Source organism: Mirounga angustirostris, unplaced genomic scaffold (assembly GCF_029215605.1).
Source record: "Mirounga angustirostris isolate CCGP_5_RB_7025 unplaced genomic scaffold, mMirAng1.0.hap1 SCAF_4, whole genome shotgun sequence".
NCBI classification, from domain to species: Eukaryota; Metazoa; Chordata; class Mammalia; order Carnivora; family Phocidae; genus Mirounga; species Mirounga angustirostris.
The window spans coordinates 106547145-106570407 of record NW_026991712.1 but is presented as its reverse complement, the minus strand read 5'-3'; the positions used below and the strand labels follow the sequence as shown (position 1 = coordinate 106570407).

At 37.9% G+C, this 23263-nt stretch overlaps 1 protein-coding gene and 1 long non-coding RNA gene across 7 annotated transcripts in view; both read right to left on the bottom strand.

The window, feature by feature from the left end:
• The window catches only part of DBT (dihydrolipoamide branched chain transacylase E2), a 48117-nt gene extending 34712 nt beyond the window's left edge, over positions 1–13405 (bottom strand). Inside the window, exons 1-4 of one of the 6 annotated variants that reach the window (XM_064588759.1) lie at positions 13258–13349; positions 12499–12618; positions 7600–7723; positions 3909–3984 (exon numbers count right to left, since the gene is read on the bottom strand). In XM_064588759.1, the coding sequence (XP_064444829.1) occupies positions 3909–3984; positions 7600–7723; positions 12499–12618; positions 13258–13308 (371 nt within the window). In that variant the 5' untranslated portion in view covers positions 13309–13349. Of the gene's footprint in view, positions 1–3908; positions 3985–7599; positions 7724–12498; positions 12619–13257 lie in introns of those variants that run through there. The other 5 variants (XM_064588758.1, XM_045897102.3, XM_064588760.1 and 2 more) reach the window with 5 other exon arrangements.
• LOC123859338 (uncharacterized) lies at positions 10885–12488 on the bottom strand. Its single transcript, XR_006794434.3, has 2 exons — positions 11672–12488; positions 10885–11573 (listed from the first exon to the last, which is right to left on the bottom strand). It is a non-coding gene; the product is annotated as an uncharacterized LOC123859338 (long non-coding RNA).
• Positions 13406–23263: the final 9858 nt, after the last annotated feature.

Genomic DNA, 23263 nt, shown 5'->3' with positions numbered 1-23263 from the left:
TTAAAAAAAGGGAAAGAAAAGAAAAGAAAGCTGGAGTAGCAATATTTACATTGGACAAGATAGACTTTAAAACAAAGGCTGTAACAACAAACAAATAAGGACATTATATAATAAGAAAGGGGACAATCCAACAAAAAGATATAATTGTAAATATTTATGCACCCAACATGGGAGGACCCAAATACATAAATCAGTTAATAACAAAAATAAAGGAACTAACTGATAATAATACAATAATAGTAGAGCACTTTAGCACCCTACCTACATCAATGGACAGATGATCTAAACAGAAAATCAACAAGGAAACAATGAATTTGAATGACACTCTGGACCAGATGGATTTAACAGATATATTCAGAACATTCCAGCCTAAAACAGGAGAATACACCTTCTTTTCAGGCACATATGGAACATTCTCCAGAATAGATCACATATTAAGCCACAAAACAATCCTTGACAAATTCAAGAAGACTGAAGTCATACAATGCATCTTTTCTGATCACAGAGCTATTAAACTAGAAGTCAACCACAAGAAAAAATTTGGAAAGATCACAAATATAATGAGGTTAAATAACATGCTAATAAGCAATGAATGGGTCAAACAGGAAATAAAAGAAGAAATTTAAAAAGTATATAGAAACAAATGAAAATGAAAACACAAGGTCCAAAACCTTTGGGATGTAGCAAAAAAAGTCCTAAGAGGGAAGTTTATAGCAATATAGGCCTACCTCAAGAAGCAGAAAAAAATCTCAAATAAACAACCTACTCTTACACCCAAAGGAGCTAGAAAAACAAAACCTAAAACCAGCAGGAAGGAAATAAAAAAGATTAGGGCAGAAATAAATGATACAGAAATTAAAAAAAACAATAGAACAGATCAATGAAACCAGGACCTGGTTCTTTGGAAAAAAAATCCATAAAATTGATAAACCTCAAGCCAGACTTATCAAGAAAAAAAGAGAAAAGACTCAAATAGATAAAATTACAAATGAAAGAGGAGAAATAACCACCCCCACCACAAAAATACAAACAATTATAAGAGAATATTATAAAAAACTATCTGTCAACAAATTGGACAACCTGGAAGTAATGGATAAATTCCTAGACTGAATCAGGAAGAAATAGAAAAACTGAATAGACAGACAACCAGCAAAGAATTGAATCAGTAGCAAAAAAACTCCAAACAAACAGAAGTCTTATTGATACATCACATCAATAAGAGGATAAGAACCATCTGATCATTTCAATAGACACAGACAAAGGCATTTTACAAAGTACAATATCTATTCATGATAAAAATTCTCAACGAAGTAGGTTTAGAGGGAACATAACTCAACGTAATAAAGGCCATATATGAAAAACCCACAGCTAACATCATCCTGATTGGGGAAAAACTGAGAGCCTTTCCCCTAGGGTCAGGAACAAGATATGGATGTCCACTCTCTTCACTTTTATTCAACATAATACTGGAAGTCCTAGCCACAGCAATCAGACAACAACAACAAAAATAAAAGGCATCCAAATTGGTAAAGAAAAAGTAAAACTTTCACTTTTTGCAGATGAGATGATACGAATATATAGAAAACCCAAAGACTCCATCAAAAAACTACTAGAACTGCTAAATGAATTCAGTAAAGTTGCAGGATATAAAATCAATGTACAGAAATCTGTTGCATTTCCACATACCACTACAGAAGCAGCACAAAGAGAAATTAAGAAAACAATCCCATTGGGGTGCCTGGGTGGCTCAGTCTTTAAGCGTCTGCCTTCGGCTCGGGTCATGATCCCAGGGTCCTGTGATTGAGCCCCGCATCGGGCTCCCTGCTCCGCGGGAAGCCTGCTTCTCCCTCTCCCACTCCCCCTGCTTGTGTTCCCTCTCTCGCTGTGTCTCCCTCTGTCAAATGAATAAATAAAATCTTAAACAAACAAACAAAAAAACCCAAAAAAACAAAAACTATATGTGTCTAGAGAATTAATAAGAGGTAGAAATTAAGGAATGTTAAAAAAAATCTGAAATCTACAAAGACTAGTCTTTGTCTTAGAAAGAAGGTATCAAAAGCATAAATGTACATAATACTTTGCAGATTTAAAAGGCATTTTCTATATATTACATTATTTGATCCTTTCAATAACCCTTGTGAGATGGCAGAGTAAGTTCTGTTTCCCCCATTTTACACATTAAGAATCAATGCTCAGGGTGCCTGGGTGGCTCAGTTGGTTAAGCGACAACCTTCGGCTCAGGTCATGATCCTGGAGTCCCGGGATCGAGTCCTGCATTGGGCTCCCTGCTCGGCAGGGAGTCTACTTCTCCCTCTGACCCTCCCCCCTCTCATGTGCTCGCTCTCTCTCTCTCATTCTCTCTCTCAAATAAATAAATTTTTAAAAAATCTTAAAAAAAAAAAAAAATCAATACTCAGTAGAGACCACATGAGTCCCAGGCAAGATGGTTAGTAAGTTTCAGAGTCAAGCTCTTCTGATTTGACATCCACTGCTTTCCTTAATCCCACAATGCCACTAGAGACACAACCATAAGGCACAATTATGTTCTTATTCTTTTCTAACTTACAAAGTAATAATAGTGAGAACTACAGAGAAAGAAAGTACAGGTGGCTCAATCAGATTCTTTTTTTTTTTTTTTTAAGATTTTATTTATTTATTTGACAGAGACATAGCGAGAGAGGGAACACAAGCAGGGGGAGTGGGAGAGGGAGAACTAGGCTTCCCGCCGAGCAGGGAGCCAGATAAGGGGCTCGATCCCAGGACTCTGGGATCATGACCTGAGCCGAAGGTAGACACTTAACAACTGAGCCACCCAGGCGCCCCTGAATCAGATTCTTAAAAGGATCTTCAGCAGTATAGAACTATGGTGAGAGAGCCTCTATTTATTCATCTTAACTGCTACTTCTATTTTTTTTTTTTTTTTTTTTTTTACAGATTTTATTTATTTATTTGACAGAGAGAGACACAGCGAGAAAGGGAACACAAGCAGGGGGAGCGGGAGAGGGTAGAAGCAGGCTTCCCGCCGAGCAGGGAGCTGGATGCGGGGCTCGATCCCAGGACCCTGGGATCATGACCTGAGCTGAAGGCAGACGCTTAATGACTGAGCCACCCAGGCGCCCCTTCACTGCTACTTCTAGACACCTTTAAAAATTAGTTCACTACCCAGAGGTGTTTCTTTTTTTTCCAAAAAGTAAAAGAAGGAAAAGTAGAAGAATGATGAAGGCAGCAGGAGGCTGTTTCAAGGCTTTTTTTGCAAAACTTTGAACCTTTCCAAAAATTATGTTTTGATTGATACCTTTTGGTATTATATTTTAACCTATCCTAAAAATATATGTAAACAGAATGGTGAGTCAAATGTACTGGCATTCTTACTGAGGTCATTTTTAGTAAAGAGCTTAGACTCTATCATGATTTTAAAATAGTCTGGAAATAAATAGTTCATATACAAATGTCATTCAAGCACATGGTCATATCAAGTTAACATCTTTTACAGACTGATTTATCTTTTTTAGCTGAAGTGAGGGGTGGGCAGTGAAAAAATTTTTTTAAAAGAAAAGATAATCCTTAAGCGATTACATCAAATAAAATGTCATGATGTATGATGAATTGTATTAACAACATATTAGCAACACAAACTATTAAACTAAAACTTACTAAACTTATTGCTTTTAAAAAAAGCATTGTTACAGAAAGGAGTTTCTCAACTTAAATAATTCCTATTTATTTTTACACAAATTTTTTTTACATTGACTTAAAATCTTTTTCAGAATAACTTACCATTCTTTTTTTTTTTTTTTTTAAGATTTTATTTTTAAGTAATCTCTACACCCAGCGTTGGGCTTGAACTTACAACCCCAGATCGAGATCACATACTCTACTGACTGAGCCAGCCAGGTGCCCCAACTTACCATTCTTTAATAGTTACTTCTCTAATCCCTTCTCCGATGTCTGAGAGTTTGAATTGAACAATCTGTCCCTGCAGAGCTTCAAAGACAAATGAGAAATGGTCTCATTAAATAAGTAATGTATTCCTAACAGATACTTTCACAGCTAAAATGAGAAAATATTCTCAAGCAGAGGCAGAAACTATTGCATTTTACAGACAAAAATGTATTTTATAATTTTTAAAAGCATAAGCGTCATTCATAACCATCAAAGATTTAAATAAATCTTAAATAAATCAGCATCACAGACCTACTGATAACTGCCACAGCACCTCCATTTTCCAACTTCCAAAATAATGCTCTTTTACAAGGGCATAGAAGGCCCAGCTAGCTGGATCCCCTTGTTTTCTGTTATTAAACTGTAATAACCATTAGTGTCCTGTTCTTAGATCTCTTTTGACTTCATGTAACTCTTCTCATTCTTAGTGGCTAACGATCAGGTAGGTCCGTATCTAGACAACTTGAAAAATTTTCATCTGTCCAAACCATGTTCTGCCAACTTATCATTAAGTTTTAGTCCCTCTCCTTCCTCTTACCATTGTTTATCCCTTTTTGAATTTCTACCCCACTCTTATAACAATTAGATGCAAGTGATACTTTATGGTAATTATTCCCAAGAATAAGTATTTCTGGTCAACAGGAAGTAGGTATGGATCCTCTCACTTTTCCAGGGTAACAAGTGGCTCTGAACCGATTCACAGTGCTCCTCTATCTTCAGACTGCTATTCATCAAAATTGCTTACAAAACACACAACAAGCCAATTCAGGTCATAAGATTTTCTTTAATAAATACAAGGAGAGAGGTTAATGGTTAAGAAATACAAATGCATTTTTGATATGGAGGTAATAGGCACCTCTTATTTCCTCTCTAGTAAGTTCGGTTCTCTCACAGCCTGCTGCTCATAGTACAAACTGGAACCTTTCTGAAAAAATAGTTTGGTATTAAGTATCAAAAGCCTTAAAAAAAAAAAAAAGTTCGTATCTTTGACTCAATAAACAACTGTGCTTTTAAGACTTTTTTCCCCTGAGGAAATAATTAAGAGAGGTACACAAAGATTTGTGCTCAAGAATAGTTAACATAGCGTTAAAATGAAGACCTGGGATACCAATCTAAGTCATCGAAAAATGGCAAGTAAATATATTATGGCACCTCTATACAAAACAATATTATTCAAGGAACAGCATGTGCAAGAAGAACATGGAAATATAGCGCATAGCATGGTTAGGGAATAACACGCAATTCTATGGCTGAAGATAGTATACGTGGCAAAAAATCAGTCCAGATTTAAAAAGGCTTTCTTTGCTGTGCCACAGTGAGGTGTTTGGAACTTATCCTGCAGGTGATCATGAGCCAGTGGTAAGTAAATATGGTCATAATTTTTTTGCAGCTGCTCCCATAAGACGTAGAGTCTAATTTACCACTACTTAAATCTATGCTGGCAAATCACTTGCTTGGACAATAGAATATAGCAGAAGTAAAGTTGTACAAATTCTGGAGCCTAGACCTCAAAGGACCTCGCAGCTTCTTCTACAATCTCCCTCTTGGAATACTAACTTGAGATCCCAGAGTAAGGAAGCTGCTATAGTCTATTAGAGGATGAAAGGCCATGTGGAGGAGAAATGAGACACCCCACCCAAAAACCAGCACCAACTGTCAGACATGTATGTGAGACCACCTTGCACCTTCCAGCCCAGATAATCCTCTAGCTGAATACAGTTATATTAGTGAGCTCAGGTGAAACCAGCAGAGGAACCACCTGGGTAACCCCCAGAATTCTGCGAAATAATAAATCATTGTTGCTTTAAGCCTAAAGTCATGGGCAGGGTTGTTATTCAGCAATAATTAACCAATAGGGAATACCATCTGCAATTTCAGATCTATAACTTTATATCTTTAATTTTAGAAAGAAATCTCCTTGGCAGGAATGTGGGTGGATAGGGTTGGGGAAGGGATGACAGAGAAAGCAGTTAGGAGGCTACTACAGGTACGAAACTCAAGTATAGAATTTAATATATTTATATATTTTCAAAGCTGTCTGAAAAAAAGACAGATTTAAGAACCACATAAAATGTCAAATTAATAAATCTCAGTAATCAATTTGATGTGAAACAGGAATCTGGAAGTCTCCAGGTTTCTAGCTTAAGTATTCACTGAGTTAGGAAATATAGGAAGAGAATGTATCCCAAGTACCTAGAACAGTGCCTTGGCAGATAGCAGGTGATCAATAAATACTTGTGTTAAATGAATTTATTCTCACAACAATACAATGAGTTAGGCACTATGATTACTCCCATTTTACAGATGATGAAATAGAAAGGAATTAAGTAACTTGCTTAAAGTTACACTGCTAGTAATAGATAGACCAAGAACCCAAAGCTCAAGGTGTTTAGAGATTAGAGCAGGAAAGTGGGAGTTTCTGCTTGAATGGCCTCTATTTTCTCTGAGAAATAAAGAGAAAAGATCAACTTATAAAAATAAAAATGTTAAAAAAAAAAAGGCAAAGGTAGGGTTTATGTATCTTAGGGTGTTGTGGAAGATGACCTATAAAAAGGCATGGAAAGACTGATCTCAGGGGTTGGATCTGCCTGGAATTCCCCCATTTTTCATTGCTAGCACAGACTAAGGCATCAAGTATCTGTCAAAAGCTTAATGGCGAGGGTTCTTTATGAGAGTTCGAAATAGAATATCAGAAAAAAAAATCTTAGTGCCCTTGCCAAATCTAATACTTAAACCTCAAGTTCTTTACTGAGGGTAGAAAAAGAAGTGAGAAAGGTAATTAAATGGTAAAAGTCAGAAAACTTTCTATTTAGGAACACTTTGGGATGTTTCATCACACAATCTTAACACAACAGACTGAGGTAGGTGCTTCACGCAACCAGTAATACAATGACAGTATAAGGATACAATCTGCTAAGTCAACAATTTACCTGACTATTGCACTTAGATGAGCCACATGATAAAGAGCAGATGGCCCAGACGAACCATGAGAGACGATGGACTCTGAAAAACAAACTGAGGGTTCTAGAGGGGAGAGGGGTGGGAGGATGGGTTAGCCCGGTGATGGGTATTGAGGAGGGCACATTCTGTATGGAGCACTGAGTGTTATGCACAAACAATGAATCATGGACTACTACATCTAAAACTAATGATGTAATGGATGGGGATTAACATAAGAATTAAAAAAAAAAAAAAAAGAGCAGATGGCCCAAGACAACCCATTCCCAATATTATGAAGACACAAGCATTAATGTAAAGATATGAAAGGGATGGGGGGGGTCACAGAAAAAAGAAGATAAGAAAAGGATAGATTCAGGGAAAGCAAGGAGGGCTGGGCTAGAAAGAAAAGGTTAACTTTTTTTACTTTGATAAGTCTTCAATTACTTTTTTAAAAGTTCTGAGTATGAGGGGCGCCTGGGTGGCTCAGTTGTTGGGCTCAGGTCATGATCCCAGGACCCTGGGATCGAGCCCCACATTGGGCTCCCTGCTCAGCCAGGAGCCTGCTTCTCCCTCTCCCACTCCCCCTGCTTGTGATCCCTCTCTTGCTGTGTCTCTCTCTGTCAAATAAATAAATAAAATCTTTAAAAAATAAAAATAAAAGTTCTGAGTACGATATAAAACATTATTTTATATAGGCTATTTTGAGATCATACTTACCAGCAGTTGTTTTCAGCAACTGATGTGGATGACTATACTTGAATGAAGGATAACCAAAGAAACACACATATTTTGGCTTCAAAACATGAACATTCATACATGTTTGAAAGTAGCGAACACAAATCTAAAGATGAGAAAACAAAAAAGTAAACGCTTTTGTGAATGTTCTTGATGGCTTATCTCTGTAAGTACATACTGAATTTCAAGTCTATTCTAAAAGTAAAACAGTCATTATCACAAAGAAACAATATGAAATTATCCAGGCCAAAATCTGAACTGGCCAAAATCTGGAATCAGTGAAAATCAAGTTTATTAAGATTGGTTATTTCTTTAGTATTTCTGTTCAAGAAATCAAAGGAACTTAAACCCTAGCACCCAGAGAACATTATTTTGTTCTTTTATTTAGTAAAACTACATCCTTGGAGTCAGATTTGTTTATATGTTTATGACCCTTGCCTAAAATTTCTTATGAAAGTGAAGAAATTTTAACAATGTATTTTATACAAACACATCGGTTTGTAGGTGCAGTCAAGTCACTAAAGACTTCCTAAAACTATTAAACAATTCAAAACTGACTGTTAGCATCTAAAGACACTGAAAAACATGTGTAGTGCTATAGGGAAAGGTTTTCTTACTATAATTTCTTACTGTAATTTACAGATGACTCTTTAGGTGTAACCATTTTGTATAACATCTTAGTTTAATGCAAGACAATATGTAATAGAAATAAGTAGACATGAATCTATTCAACTTGATATATTAGAACCTATGTGTCTGAAAAATAGACTATTTTATTTTGAAAGTTAATATTTCAACATTATTAATACCTGGTTAACTACATCACACTTTTAAACATAAAATTTCTTTTTTTTTTTTTTTTAAGATTTTATTTATTTATTTGACGGAGAGAGACACAGCGAGAGAGGGAACGCGAGCAGGGGGAGTGGGAGAGGGAGAAGCAGGCTTCCTGCTGAGCAGAGAGCCCGATGTGGGGCTTGATCCCAGGACTCTGGGATCATGACCTGAGCCGAAGGCAGATGCTTAACGACTGAGCCACCGAGGCGCCCCTAAACATAAAATCTCTAACCCCCTTTCTGTATTTGAGAATAGTGGAATGTATCTGAAATTTTTTTATTAATGTAGGAGTTACTTTTAATTTAAAAAATTACTTTATTGTCATGTACTTTATCCTTTAGTGGTGATTAGCCTTTTATGTTATAATACGTATTATGTTATGTATTACAGCCATATTATAATGAATTTTGTTCTTTTTCTGAGAGCAAATAATATAAAAACAAATATTTGGTTTACCAATAGGAACAATACATATAAATTATTACATGATATTTCACCTTAATTTCCAAGCTGTTACTGATTTCTGAAGGCAAAGAAAAACTAAAGATCCCCTTCCTAAAACATAAATAATCTTAAATCATGCATCTTAGCTTTATCTTAAGAGATAATCATAAAGCAACTAATCTTTACAATACCTATTTTACTCTTATTAACATTCAGGAAACATAAAACTTAACTAAAATTGATAGCTTAAAACTTAGTGGATAGGGGGGCACCTGAGTGGCTCAGTTGTTAAGCATCTGCCTTCGGCTCAGGTCATGATCCCAGGGTCCTGGGATCGAGCCCTGCATCGGGCTGCAGCCGCTTATCGGGCTCCCTGCTCGGGGGAGGCCTGCTTCTCCCTCTCCCACTCCCCCTGCCTGTGTTCCCTCTCTCGCTGTGTCTCTGTCAAATAAATGGATAGAATCTTAAAAAAAAAAAAAAAAAAAAACTTAGCAGATAGTGAAAGAATTCTCTTTCCCAAACCCCCATTTTCTGTGTCCTTTCTTTCTCCTTCAACTCCCTCAACCCTGGATCTTAGTCAACAACAGAATCAAAGGCGTAAATCAACTTACACCTCATCAGACATTCATAAATTTTAATTTAGGGCAGTAAATGGAAGTTTTGAATTATATGGATTCACCTTGATTTAAAAAAAAAAATCGTTTTTTAAAAAACCTTTGAAAGGGGGCGCCTGGGTGGCTCAGTCATTAGGTGTCTGACTTCAGCCCAGGGTCCTGGGATTGGGCCCCACATCCGGCTCCCTGCTCAGCGGGAAGCCTGCTTCTTTCTCTCCCTCTCCCCCTGCTTGTGTTCCCTCTCTCGGCCGTCTCTGTCAAGTAAATAAATAAATAAAATCTTAAAAAAAAAAAAAACCTCTGTTGAAGGTCCTACCTTCAACAACGGCAACTTTTATTGAAGAACTACTCTACTCACCAGGCAAGGGAGGCAGGAACTATCAAACTTTATTGAGTTCCTACCTAAGAGCTGGGTACTTTAAAAGTCTCTTTTTTTATCTTCTTTTTATCTCACAATTACCTTCTAGAAAAGGCACGTTAGCCCTCTTTGAAAAACTAATGAGTGCTTTGCCCAAGGTCACAAAACAAACAAATGGCAAAATTCAGCTCTGAAACCAAGTAAATTTGACTCTAAAGCTGAAGCTCTTTCTCTCACACCACATTGTTATACGTAGGAGAAATAATCCCCACTTTGAATTTATAACCTAGCTGAAACACTATCCCCGCCCCCCCCCCCCACTCATGCATGGGCATGTATGCTCTAGCTTTTTGTAATAAGTATAGGCAGTAGGTTTTAGATGAGTTTTAGTAGAGTTTTTTTGTGTTTTGTTTTGTTTTTTCAGGTTGGCTTGATCTGGGAAGGCTTGCAGGAGGAAGAGTTGAGGTGGGCCTTGCATAGTAAGTATTAATAATTAAAGAGCAGAAATGCACTTTTAAGGCACAAGGAACAGAATAAACAAAGGAACTGCTGCCGGAATTTGTCTCCTCAGGCAGTGAGTTGCTTGATTTGGCTTGATCAAATTTATAAAAGGGAGCATTGGAAGTGGCTCAAGGACCAAATTATTGATGACTGTAAATGTCAGGATGAGGAGTTTGAACTCCTACACTATAGATTATTGAAGAAAAAGGACTAAGAAATTAATACAGTTGCAGTTTATTGATTATTAACAGGAAAACCAAGTAAGAGAGGAAAAAGTTAAGATACTATTATAGTATTTGAGGCATGAAATAACAGGCTCCTGAAGTGATTTACAGTGGAAAAGGAGAAAGCAACGTAAGTACAACAGACAGTATGTGATAGTGATTACATGGATTAAGAGAAGGCTAAAAAACATTAGTGAAGCTGCTCAATGGAAAGATAAAAAAGCAACAGCAGGGAGAAGGAGAAAAAATAATTTGTCAAGCTAAAAAAGACATTTTTTTCTAGAAACAGAATACAAAAGATAGGAGATGAAACAAAGTTTAGCAGATTCAAATAAGGAAATAAATAATAATTAAAACAGGCAGTTGTTGAGCACTCCTAAAGACAGGGATTGTGCTGGGCTTGGGAATTCAAAGCTAAATAAGCTACAGAATATAGTCCCTAAATTCAAGTTGCTTACACTTCATTACAGGAAGACAGACAAAATTGAAAAGTTCAATGTTAATTCAATATAATAAGTTAATCAAGAGTCAATGCTTGATGCAATGGGGGAGTATAAAACACAACATAGTGAGGCCCTGTTAATAATTTACTATAAGTATTAAGACCTCTTGATGGGACGCCTGGGTGGCTCAGATGGTTAAGCATCTGCCTTCGGCTCAGGTCATGATCCCAGAGTCCTGGGATCGAGCCCCACATTGGGCTCTGTGCTCAGCAGGGAGCCTGCTTCTCCCTCTCCCTCTGCCTGCCTGTCTGCCTACTTGTGATCTCTCTCTCTCTCTCTGTCAAATAAATAAATAAAATCTTAAAAAAAAAAAAAAAAGACCTCTTGTTGTTTATAACTTTTTAACAAATGGAAAAAATAGACTTTTTACTGAGTTGTTCAACAAATGTTTATTGAGTATTTACACTATGCCAGGCACTTGGGATTAGAGAACAAAATAGATGAATTCCTCTCTCATGGAATGTACAGTCCATACCTACAAAGGAAGACAATTAAAGAGGTGATGATGACCATAGTGTTATAATGGGAGAAACAGAGTATTAAAAACAAACATAAAGGAGGGAACCAACCTACTTCAAGAAAGTAAACTTGAAGTAAGATCTAAGGGATGAGTAGGAGTAATCCAGGAGATGAGTGTATTGCAGATGAGGCCATAGGGAAAGAAAGCAAGAGTCTTTAAAGCAGAGGAAATAGATGTGCAAAGGTCTGGAGTTGAGAGAGAGAGAACAGTATGTTCAATTAATTGAAGCTCAATGTACTTCCAGTGTGGTTCAGTGTGGGACAAGGGTGAGGGAAGTGTCAGAGTGGGGGCTGGGGTGAGTAGGTTTCAGCAAGAAATGAAGCCTGAGAGATTTGGAAAGGTCCAGATCATAAATTACCTCACAGTCTTTTAGATTTTGGACATTTTGCTTGCAGCAGTTTTAAGCAAGGAAATGGCATTCTCAAATGCATGTCTTACTTTATAAGATCACCCTGGTTACACTATGGAGAATGGGTTGGAGAGGCACCCATTGGAGGCAGAAAGTCCAATTAGGAAGGACCAGGATAGCTGCAGTTGGGGGCAAGGTGGAGAATAATGACTAAATTTTGGAGATTTATAGGCTAGAATAAAAAGTGAAGCAGGTCTGGGGTGCCTGGGTGGCTCAGTCGGTTAAGCATCTGCCTTCGGCTCAGGTCATGATCCCAGAGTCCTGGGATCAGATCCTGATTGGGCTCCCTGCTCAGTGGGGAGATTGCTTCTCCCTCTCCATCTGCCTGCCACTCCCCCTGCTTGTGCTCTCTCTCTATCTCTCTCTCTCTGTCAAATAAATAAATAAAATCCCTGTTTATGTCTCTTTCTCCCCTGCCTTTCACCACAATGTTGTAATTAATCTGAGACGGCAGGGGCCTCTCCTACTCACATTTGTTTCCCGAGCGCCTGGCACAGTACCTGGTACACAGGAGGCTCTTGACAGATTTTGTAAGATCAGGGGTCGACCACTGTAAGACGTTAGGGAAGAGGGATCCCAGAAGGAAAAACGCTATGCAAATAGGACGAAACACTATGATTACTGGGATGTTAGGTGTCTGGTGCTAAATGGTTGTTCAAAGGGAGAAACATCAAGGGAGATGGTGGTAGGTCGTAGCTCTGGTGATAAAAAGGCTGTAAAGATACGTGGCGCAGGTCCACAGAAAGAAATCTGAATCTCTCTGCTCCTCGGAGGCAAGGACCCGTGGTGTTATGCTTTGCTTTACCGGTCTCTTCCTCTAGACTGTAAGTTCTCCGAGGCAGGGTCGTGTTGTCGGTGTCTGGCACACAGTGGGTGCTCAATAAATGCTGAATGAATATATATTTCCATATCCCCAGTGCCTATCACAATGCCCAGCACCTAGATGGTGCCCAATAAAAGGCTAACGGGTGAAAGGCCAAATGGGCTGGGTGTAGATAAAGCTGGAAAGAGACGGAGTCGCGACAGAAATGCGGCCAGGTAAGGAGGGAGTGGGTCTCCGGACCGGTCCGCTCGCCACCTTCTCTGCCCTTCGTTTAGCATACATCCTTCCACTTCTCCATCTCGCGTGCCCTGTCCGCCTGGCACTCGGACGACAAAGTAACACCCTCCCCGGGAATACTAGCGACAAATCACCCCTTCCCGACGTCAAATGAGCCCCAAACCGCTTACCAGCCGCCCAGCATTCTGGCTCCAGGACCTCAGCACACGCACTGCAGCCATCTTACCCGGAAATGACACATGCTCCGTGGCTGTTAGAGTTGTCTCGCGGGGCGACCTATTGGGAGCCGGGAAACGCATCTCCCCCTGAGCGGCCAATGGCGAGGGAAGGAACGAGCCTCCCACCTCACAGCCAACCAGCGGGCGGGGCGGGGCCTGAGATAACTTTGCGCGTGGGGGGGGGGGGGGAGAGTCCCCGGAGGAGGTAAAAGAGCACGCTGGAGGCGGGGGAGTTGGGGAGGCAGCTCAAAGTTAGTTTCAGGGACCAAGTTGGGCAAGCCATTGCTGTGCCCACCAACGACCAACTTTTTCATCCATGAAGTGGGAATAGAGACTGTTTTTTGTTTGTTTAGATTTTATTTATTTATTTGAGACAGAGAGCATGAGAGGGAGGAGGGTCAGAGGGAGAAGCAGACCCCCCGCTGAGCAGGGAGCCCGATGCGGGACTCGATCCCGGGACTCCAGGATCATGACCTGAGCCGAAGGCAGTCGCTTAACCAACTGAGCCACCCAGGCGCCCGGAAATAGAGACTGTTAAGGGAACACAAAGGGAAGGCACTTGGAGAGAGTTAACGGTGAAGACCTGATGAGTAGGAAAATACCCCTTTCAGCTTGTATTGTACCCGCCTTGATTACAGAAAATGGGACATTTCTATACTTTGTAGCAAAGGCTCTGTACCACTAATTGAGTCACAAGTCTATGCTGGAATCCTACCCAGTGACTGGTATTCCTTATTCCCATGGAGGGTTCTTGGTGACCTAAATCGCCTTTTCAGTTTTTTCTTTCACAGAAGATAAAGGTTACCTAATGTCTAAAATAAAGACATTATCTTTTCTTCTTAGAGAATGTTGTCAGATGCAGCTGCCCAGCATATATAGTATATATCACAGACATATAACCTTGATTTACTTGGCTCTTGGAGAATGTCAAATTCAGGTCAAGTTGATTGGGGGGAATATAAAAGTTCAGAGCTTTAATAGTCTTTCTCAGAGTAACTAGGACACTAATTTCTAGAAACTTCCAGGATGACATTTGCCTGGGTTTTGCCCTCTAGATGGGAATTAAAATTAAAGAATTAAAGACAAAAAAAAAATGGGAGGGGCACCTGGGTGGCTCAGCCATTAAGCATCTGCCTGCCTTCAGCTCAGGTCATGATCCTAGGCTCTTGGGCTTGAGCCCCACATTGGGCTCCCTGCTCAGCCAGGAGCCTGCTTCTCCCTCTCCCCCTCCCCCTGCTTGTGTTCCTGCTCTCATTATCTCTCTCACTCTCTCTCTCTGTGAAAATAAATAAAATCTTTTAAAAAAATGGGAAAAAAACATTATAAATCCTCAACATTGAAGGTTAGTGGCTGTGAAACAAATTCTCAGTTATTTCACAGATTTACTGTCTAATATTACCCAAACTCACACTTTTTTTTTTGCTTTATTTGCTTTTCAGTATATTTCACATACAAACTATTATAAGCAATAAATCCAAATCATTACTTTTATAACAAAATCTGGAAAGTCAGAAGAACTTTAATTTTTTTTAACTTTCCTATTAACAAAACATTTTATAGGCACTACTTATTCGATAACCCCATATGTGCGTGTGTTTTTAAAAACAAGATGTAGTAGCCGTGACTTTGAAGTGAATTATTTTCTTCCCAGGGCCCCTATACCACCTTCTTTCTCTTAACTTTCCCTTTAATTCTACCTTCTCCCAAGAAAATATTTGGTTATTCTTTTCTTTTACCCTCTTTTGACCTCAATGGATTACTACTTCCACATTCAGTGTGGTGTGTGTCCTTATCTTTCAGCATCAACAGTTATGCCACCTACTTACTAGTTACTCCTTTTGCTTGAGTTCAAAAGAACCAAAGAACCATTTTTTCCTTTTCCTAATTAATAAAGTGACTGATTATGACCCATCAGTTCCACTGCTAAGTATCTACCCAAGAGAAAGGAAAACATATGTCCATACAAAGACTAGTACAAGAATAATGGCAATAGCATTGTTTTTAATAGCCAAAAACTAGAAACAGTCCAAATACTCTTCAACAGATGAACAAATGAACAAAATGTGGTATATTCACATAATAAAAGATTATTTATCCTTAAAAATGACTGAAACACTGGTACATGCTGTGACATGGATGAACCTCAAAAATATTATGGGAAGTAAAAGAAGCCAGATCTGAAAGGTTATATATTGCATGATTCTATTTATGATTCTATTTATCTGTAGATAAAACAATCTACAGAGACAGAAAGCAGATTAGTGGTTGCCTGGGGCTGGGAATGGGGATGGGAAATGGCAAATGACTGGGAATGGGAATGGGAAAAAGCTTTTTGTGGTGATGGAAATTTCCTATTACCAGACTGTGGCGATGGTTGCGTAACTGTAAAATGTACTAAAAATCACTGAATTGTACACTTAAAACAAGTGAATTTCATGGTATATAGCTCAATGACACTGTTAAAATTTGTGTTACATTGTACACTTACAAAAGAATAATGTAACATATAGGTAAGTCGCACATAATAACAAAAACCTTGAACTCATTACCCAATTTAACAAATAGAACCTTTCCTATTCTCGGGAAGGTCACACTGTCTGCTCCTCTTAACCCTTCCTCTCACCTGAGGTAAACATCATCCTGCGTTGTGTGTTCAGCATACCTTTGTTTCCATATGTTATATATGAATCTCTAACAATATCTTGTTTACCTTGGCTTATTTTTGAGTTTTATAAAAATGGTATCAAATTCTATCTTCCTGCAACTAGCTTTTATGACCATGCCACTATTTATCTATCCATTCTCTATGCAGTGAACATTTGTGCTGTTTCCAGTTCTTTGCTATTGCTATTACCACCAGTGCTGCTAAATACATTCTTTTCTCCTGGTACATGTGCTAGAGTTTCTTTAGGGCAGTGCTTCTCAGATCGTAATGAACATTCGTATCATCTGGGGATCTTGTCCTAAGGCAGATTCCAATGCAATAGATCTGGGTGAGGCCTGAAATTCTGCATTTCTAACAAGTCTAGGTGATACAGTTGCTACTGGTTAGCCAATTACACTTCGATTAGTAAGACAAGGATATATACTTAAAAATAGAATTGTGGAGGGGCACATGGTTGGCTCAGGTGGTGGAACTCTTGATCTCGGGGTTGTGAGTTCAAGCCCCACGCTGGGTGTAGAGATTACTAAAATAAATAAACAAACAAACTTAAAAAAAATAGAATTGTGGAGACCTGGATTATACTTACCTTTTTTTTCTTTTTGAGAGAGAGAGAGAGAGCATGAGCGGGGAGGGGAAGAGGGAGAAGGAGAGAGGGGATCTTAAGCAGGCTCCACGTTCAGCACATACCCCAACACAGGGCTGGATCTCATGACCCTGAGATCATGACTGGAGCCAAAACGAAGAGTGGATTGCATAACTGACTGAACCACCGAGGCACCCCAAGATTATACTTATCTTTAACTTTACCCAAGATAATGCTATATTGTTTTCCAACATGATGATGCAAAATACACAGCAGCTGTTAAGAGATTACCCATTGTTTCTGATTTGATATTGTTGCACTTAAACAGAGTTAGTATTTTCCCAATATAGTAGTTATAAAATGGTATCATGTTCTTAATTTGAATTTCCTGAATGTTAATAAGGTCAAACACATTTTCGTATGTTTATCAATCATTCTTGAAGTGCCTGCTCATGTTTTTAGCTTATTTTTTCACTACTGTGTGTATGTATTTCTCTTGATGATTTGTGTGGGAGTTCTTTATTTTAGATTGTAATGTTTTTTCATTTATGTGTTTTTGGTATCTTTTTCCTTGTCTTTGCTCTTTTATAAGTGTCTTTGGTGTACAGAGTTCTTCCTTTTAACAGGGTTGAATGTATCCAGGTTTTGTTTTTGTTTTTTTTTTCTGTATGGTTAGTGCTTTTTCTGTCTTAAGAAATACTTCCCAATTGGGTGGCTCAGTTGGTTAAGCATCCGACTCTTGATTTCAGCTCAGGTCATAGTCTCAGGGTCCTGGGATCAAGCCCCACATCAGGCTCTGCACTCAGATTGAAGTCTGCTTGTCCTTCTTCCTCTGTTCCTCTCCCACTCCCTCTGTCTGTCTCTCAAATAAATAAATAAATAAATAAATAAATAAATAAATAAAATCTTTAAAAGAAAAATAAATAAATACTACCCAATCCAAAGTTCTGAAGGTAGTCTGCTATATTTCTTTCACATTTAAGTCTTGTTTTGTTTTGTAATTTTAAAATTGAAATATCATTCACATACCATGAAACTCACCCTTTTAAAGTATATAATTCAATGATTTTTAGTATATTCATAAAGTTGTGCAACCATTACCACTATCTAATTTCAGAATATTTTCATCACCACCAAAAGAAACCTCATACCCATTAAGAACTTCCCATTCTGGAATTCCCCCCACCCCCACCCCAAGCTCCTGACAACTACTAACCTATTTTCTGTCTCCATACATTTGTCTATTCAGTCGTTTCATTTCATATAAGTGGAATCATACATTATGTGTTCTTTTATGACTGGCTTCTTTCACTTAGCATGATGTTCTCAAGGTTCATCTATATTACACATATATCAGTATTTTATTCCTTTTAATAGCTCAGTAATATTTCATTGTATGGATATAGCATATTTTTCTTTATCCATTCATCAGGTGATAGACATTTGGGTGGTTTCCATTTTGGAACTATTATGAGTAATGCAGCTATGAACATTCTTGTACAAGTTTTTTTTCTATCTTTTTTTTCTTGTACAATTTTAGTGTGGACATAGGTTTTCATTTTTCTTGGGTATATATCTAAGAGTGGAATTGCTGGGTAGCATATAACCCTATGCTTAACTTTATGAGGAACTGTCAGACTGTTTTCCAAAGTGGCTGCACCAATTTACATCCCCACTAGCAGTGTAGGCAGGTTCTGGTTTCATGCCCTCACCAACACTTGTTATTACTGGTCTTTCATTTTAATAGCCATACTAGTGGGGTGTGAACTGATATTTCGCTGTGGTTTTGATTTGCATTTCCCAGTGACAGATGATGTTAAGCATCTTTTCATGTGTTTATTGGCCATTTGTATATCTTCTTTGAAGAAATGTCTATTTGAATCCTTTATGCATTTTAAATTGGGTTATGCATATTTTTTATTTTATATATTTTATATATATATTAGATACTTTATATATTCTAGATACTACACTCTTATCAGATATCTGATTTACAAATATTTTCTCCCATTCTGCAGTTTGTCTTTTCACTTTCTTGATGGTATCTTTGAAGCACAAAAGTTTTTAATTTTAATTAATTAAAGTCCAATTTATCTATTTTTTAAATTGTTGGTGCTTTTGGTGTCATATCTCAGAAACCATTAACTAATCCAAGGTCAATGAAGATTTATATCTATGTTTTAAGAGTTTTATAGTTGTAGGGTGCCTGGTTGGCTCAGTCAGAAGATCATGTAACTCTTGGGGCACCCGGGTGGCTCAGTGGTTAAGTGTCTACCTTCAGCTCAGGTCGTAATCCCAGGGTCCTGGGATCGAGCCCCGCATTGGGCTCCCTGCTCAGCGGGAAGCCTGCTTCTCCCTTTCCCACTCCATCTGCTTGTGTTCCCTCTCTTGCTGTGTCTCTCTCTGCCAAATAAATAAATAAAATCTTAAAAAAAAAAAGAAGAAGATCATGTAACTCTTGATCTCAGGGTCATGAGTTTGAGTCCCACATTGGCTATAGAGATCACTTAAATAAAAATAAAACTTAAAAAAAAAAAGAGTTTTACAGTTTTAGTTCTTGCATTTAGGGCTTTGATTCATTTTGAGTTAATTTTTGTATATGGTGTAAAATAGTCTTTAAACTGTCTTGAAATAGTTTTTATGTATGGTGTTAGAAATCCAATTCCATTTTTTCCTTATGGTTAACCCATTGTTTCAGCATCATAAACTAAGGAGTTCCTCCATTTCCACAGATCTGCTATCTCATCTGTTTAGAAATCTATTTCTGGGCACTAAGTAGTCTATTTGCCTATTACTGTGCCAATCTCACATTATCTTAATTACTTTATAGAAATTCAGGATTTTGAGAGGACAGTTGCCTTCAACCTCATTCTTTTTAAAGTTGCTCTTGCCCTTTTGTTCTTTCATATAAATTTGAGAATCTGCAAATCAATCTCCTTAAAAAAGTCCCCATGGGCATTTCATTGGAATTTCATTGAAACTGTTTTCAATAATATATCCAAAGATTCTTTGAGGTTTTCTATGTAGGTAATCATATCACCTGTGAATAATGATGGTGTTGTTTTTGCCTGTTAGGTCTTATGTCTTTTATCTTTTTCTTGTAGATCTTGTTAGACTTCCATCATCTGTTGAAATGATGGAAGATGCCTAATGTTTTACTATTGCTTACTATTATTATTATTTTTTTAAAGATACCATGATGTTTGTGGGATTTTTTAAAAGATTTTATTTATTTGACAGAGAGAGAGAGAGTGCACAAGCAGGGGGAGTGGAAGGCAGAGGGAGAAGCAGGCTCACGGTTGAACAGGACCCTGGGATCACGACCTGAGCCGAAGGCAGACGCTTAACTGACTGAGCCACCCAGGTGCCCCATTACTTACTATTATTAAGAATGAAATTTGTAGGGTGCCTGGGTGGCTCAGTCGTTAAGCGTCTGCCTTTGGCTCAGGTCGTGATCCCAGGGTCCTGGGATCGAGTCCCACATCGGGCTCCCTGCTCTGCGGGAAGCCTGCTTCTCCCTCTCCCACTCCCCCTGCTTGAGTTCCTGCTCTCGCTATGTCTCTCTCTATCAAATAAATAAATAAAATCTTAAAAAAAAAAAGAATGAAATTTGTGGGGCACCTGGGTGGCTCAGTCATTAAGCATCTGCCTTCAGTTCAGGTCATGATCCCACAGTCCTGGGATCGAGTCCCACATCGGGCTCCCTGCTCTGCGGGAAGCCTGCTTCTCCCTCTCCCACTCCCCCTGCTTGTATTCCCTCTCTCGTTGTGTCTTTCTGTCAAATAAATAAAATCTTCAAAAAAAGAAGAGGATGAAATTTGCTGTAGGGTTTTCCAGATGCCCTTAATCAGGTTAGGTAGTTTACATTTATTTCTAGTTTTGTTTGACCTTGTTTAACCATGAATAAAAACATCCTGATTTTTTTCAAATGCTTTTTCTTCATTTATTGATGTAATAAATGAAGATACACTAGCATAACATTTTTCTAAAGTTAAACTAATCGACTCAGGACCCTGAGATCATGACCTGAGCCAAAGGCAGACACTTAACCGACTGAGCCACCCTGGTGCCCCTAAATTTATAAATAAAGTTGGCCTATAATTTTTCTTCCCCAAGTCAACTTTGTTTGGTTTTGGTATCAAAGTCAAACGAGTATTGGGGCACATGCACCCCAGTGTTAATAGCAGCATTATCAACAATAGCCAAACTATGGAAAGAGCCCAAATGTCCACCGACTGATGAATGGATAAAGAAAATGTGGTCTATATATACAATGGAATATTACTCAGCCATCAAAAAGAATGAAATCTTGCCATTTACAATGACGTGCGTGGAGCTAGAGTGTATTATGCTAAGAAATAAGTCAGAGAAAGACAAATACCATATGATTTCACTCATATGTGGAATTTAAGAAACAAAACAGATGAACAAATTGGAAGGAAAAAGAGAGAGAGAGAGAGAAGCAAATCATAAGAGACTCCTAATGATAGAGAACAAACCAAGGGTTGATGGAGGAAGGTAGGTGGGGGGTGGGCTAAATGGGTAATGGGTATTAAGGAGGGCACTTGTTATGATGAGCACTGGATATTATATGTAAGTGATGAGTCACTAAGTAAAAAATAAATAAAATATTTTTAAAAGAAACAAAACAAAAACAAAGTCATACTAATCTTGTAAAAAGAATTGGGGTGTCTTACTTCTTTTTCATATTACCTGGAAGAGCTTATATGAATTCATGGTCTGTTCTCTATGTATGAATATGGTCTTTTCCCAGAAAATTTGGTATATCTTGTCAGTAGAACACTCTGGACCGCCTTTCTCATCCCACTCTCTCCTGAGTTCAGTTAAATTTCTTAAATGGTTATAATATAAATAGGTCTCTATATTACTTCTCCTTCTGTTCCTTTTTTTTTTTTTAAAGATTTATTTATTTATTTTTGAGAGAGAGAGAGAAAGAGAGCCCACACACAAGCAGGGGGGAGGGGCAGAGGGAGAGTGAGAAGCAGACTCTGTGCTGAGCCCAACGTGGGGCTTGATCCCAGATCCTAGGACCCCAGGACCCTGGGATCATGACCTGAGCAGAAGGCAGAAGCTTAACGGACTGAGCTACCCAGGTGCCCTGTTCCTTCTTTTTTTTGATCATACAAATTCTCAATGGTCTCATTTATATCATAAATTCATTTTTTCTTTACAGTTTGTTTGAATCAAGATCCAGATAACTACCATCATTTGTCTTCCCAACACAATTTGCTTGTTAAAGAAAATGGGTTTATTTCTTCAGCCAGTTTTAGTAAGTTGTATTTTTCAAAGAATTTGTCTACATCATATAAGTTTCAAATTAATTGCAAAAGTTGTTCAGAGTATTCTCCTGCTTAAAAAAAAAAAAAAGTCTGGGGTGCCTGGGTGGCTCAGTTGTTAAACGTCTACCTTCAGCTCAGGTCATGATCCCAGGGTCTTGAGATCGAGTCCCATGTGGGGCTCCCCGCTCAGTGGGAAGCCTGCTTCTCCCTCTCCCTCTACCTGCCACTGCCCCCTGCTTGTGCTCTCACTCTCTCTCTCCCTGTCTCAAATAAATAAATACAATCTTTTTAAAAAAAATATCTATTGTATCTGTAATTATGTGCTCTTTATTCTTTTTAGATATTGTGCATTTGTACTTGCTTTTCTTGATCAGTCTTGTTAGAAGTTTGTCAATTTTATCAGTTTAAGGAACTAATTTGTTTTGTAATTTATTAATTTCTGCCTTTATTAGATCCTTTCTACTTTGTTTGACTTACTTTCTAATTCTTTTTCTGACTTAAGTCAATTTTCAGCCTTTATTCTTTTATAATATAATATTTAATGAAAAAAATTCTTTTGAAGTACTAGTTTCATTGCATTCCTTAGATTTTGGTATGTAGAGCTTCCATTTTGGGTCACCTTCAAGTACTTTAACATCTTTCTATTAGTATTTCTTCTGTTACCTAGGATTTATTTACAAATGTTTGTACATTTCCAAACATATGTTTTTTCTTGTTGTTTTGTTGTCTTTTTTGGAATGAATTTCTAACAAAATTACATTTTGGTTAGAGAATGTCACCTGTATGATACAAATTCTTTGGACATTGTTTAGATTTGCTTTATGACTTAGTCATTTTTTATAGATGTTTCATGAGTTCTTTAAGAAAATATGTAATCTATAATAATTGATTGAAGAATATATGGAAACATATATGTATATAATATACCATTGCCATTAAATCAAGTTTATTTGTTTTGTTCAAATCATCCTTATCTTTTCTAAATTTTCACCTGCTTGATCTAGGGCATACACAGTTTTGAATAGTTTTACTTTCCTGGTGAATTCAACCTTTTATTTTGTTTTGTAGTGACTTTTTTTTGTCAATGATAATGCTTTGTGTATTAAGGTCTAACTTATCATTAATATAGCTATATCAGCTTTCTTTTAAAAGTTGGTATTTATCTGGTGCATCTTTCCATCTTTTTATTTTCAACTTCTCATGATCCTTAATACTTTAAGGGCATCTCTTATAAATGGATTTTTAAAAAAATATTTTATTTATTTATTTGACAGAGAGAGCACAAGCAGGGGGAGGGGGAGAGGGAGAAACAGGCTCCCCAGGGAGCAGGGAGCCAGATACGGGACTCCACCCCAGGACCCTGGGATCATGACCTGAGCAGAAGGCAGACACTTAAGTGACTGAGCCACC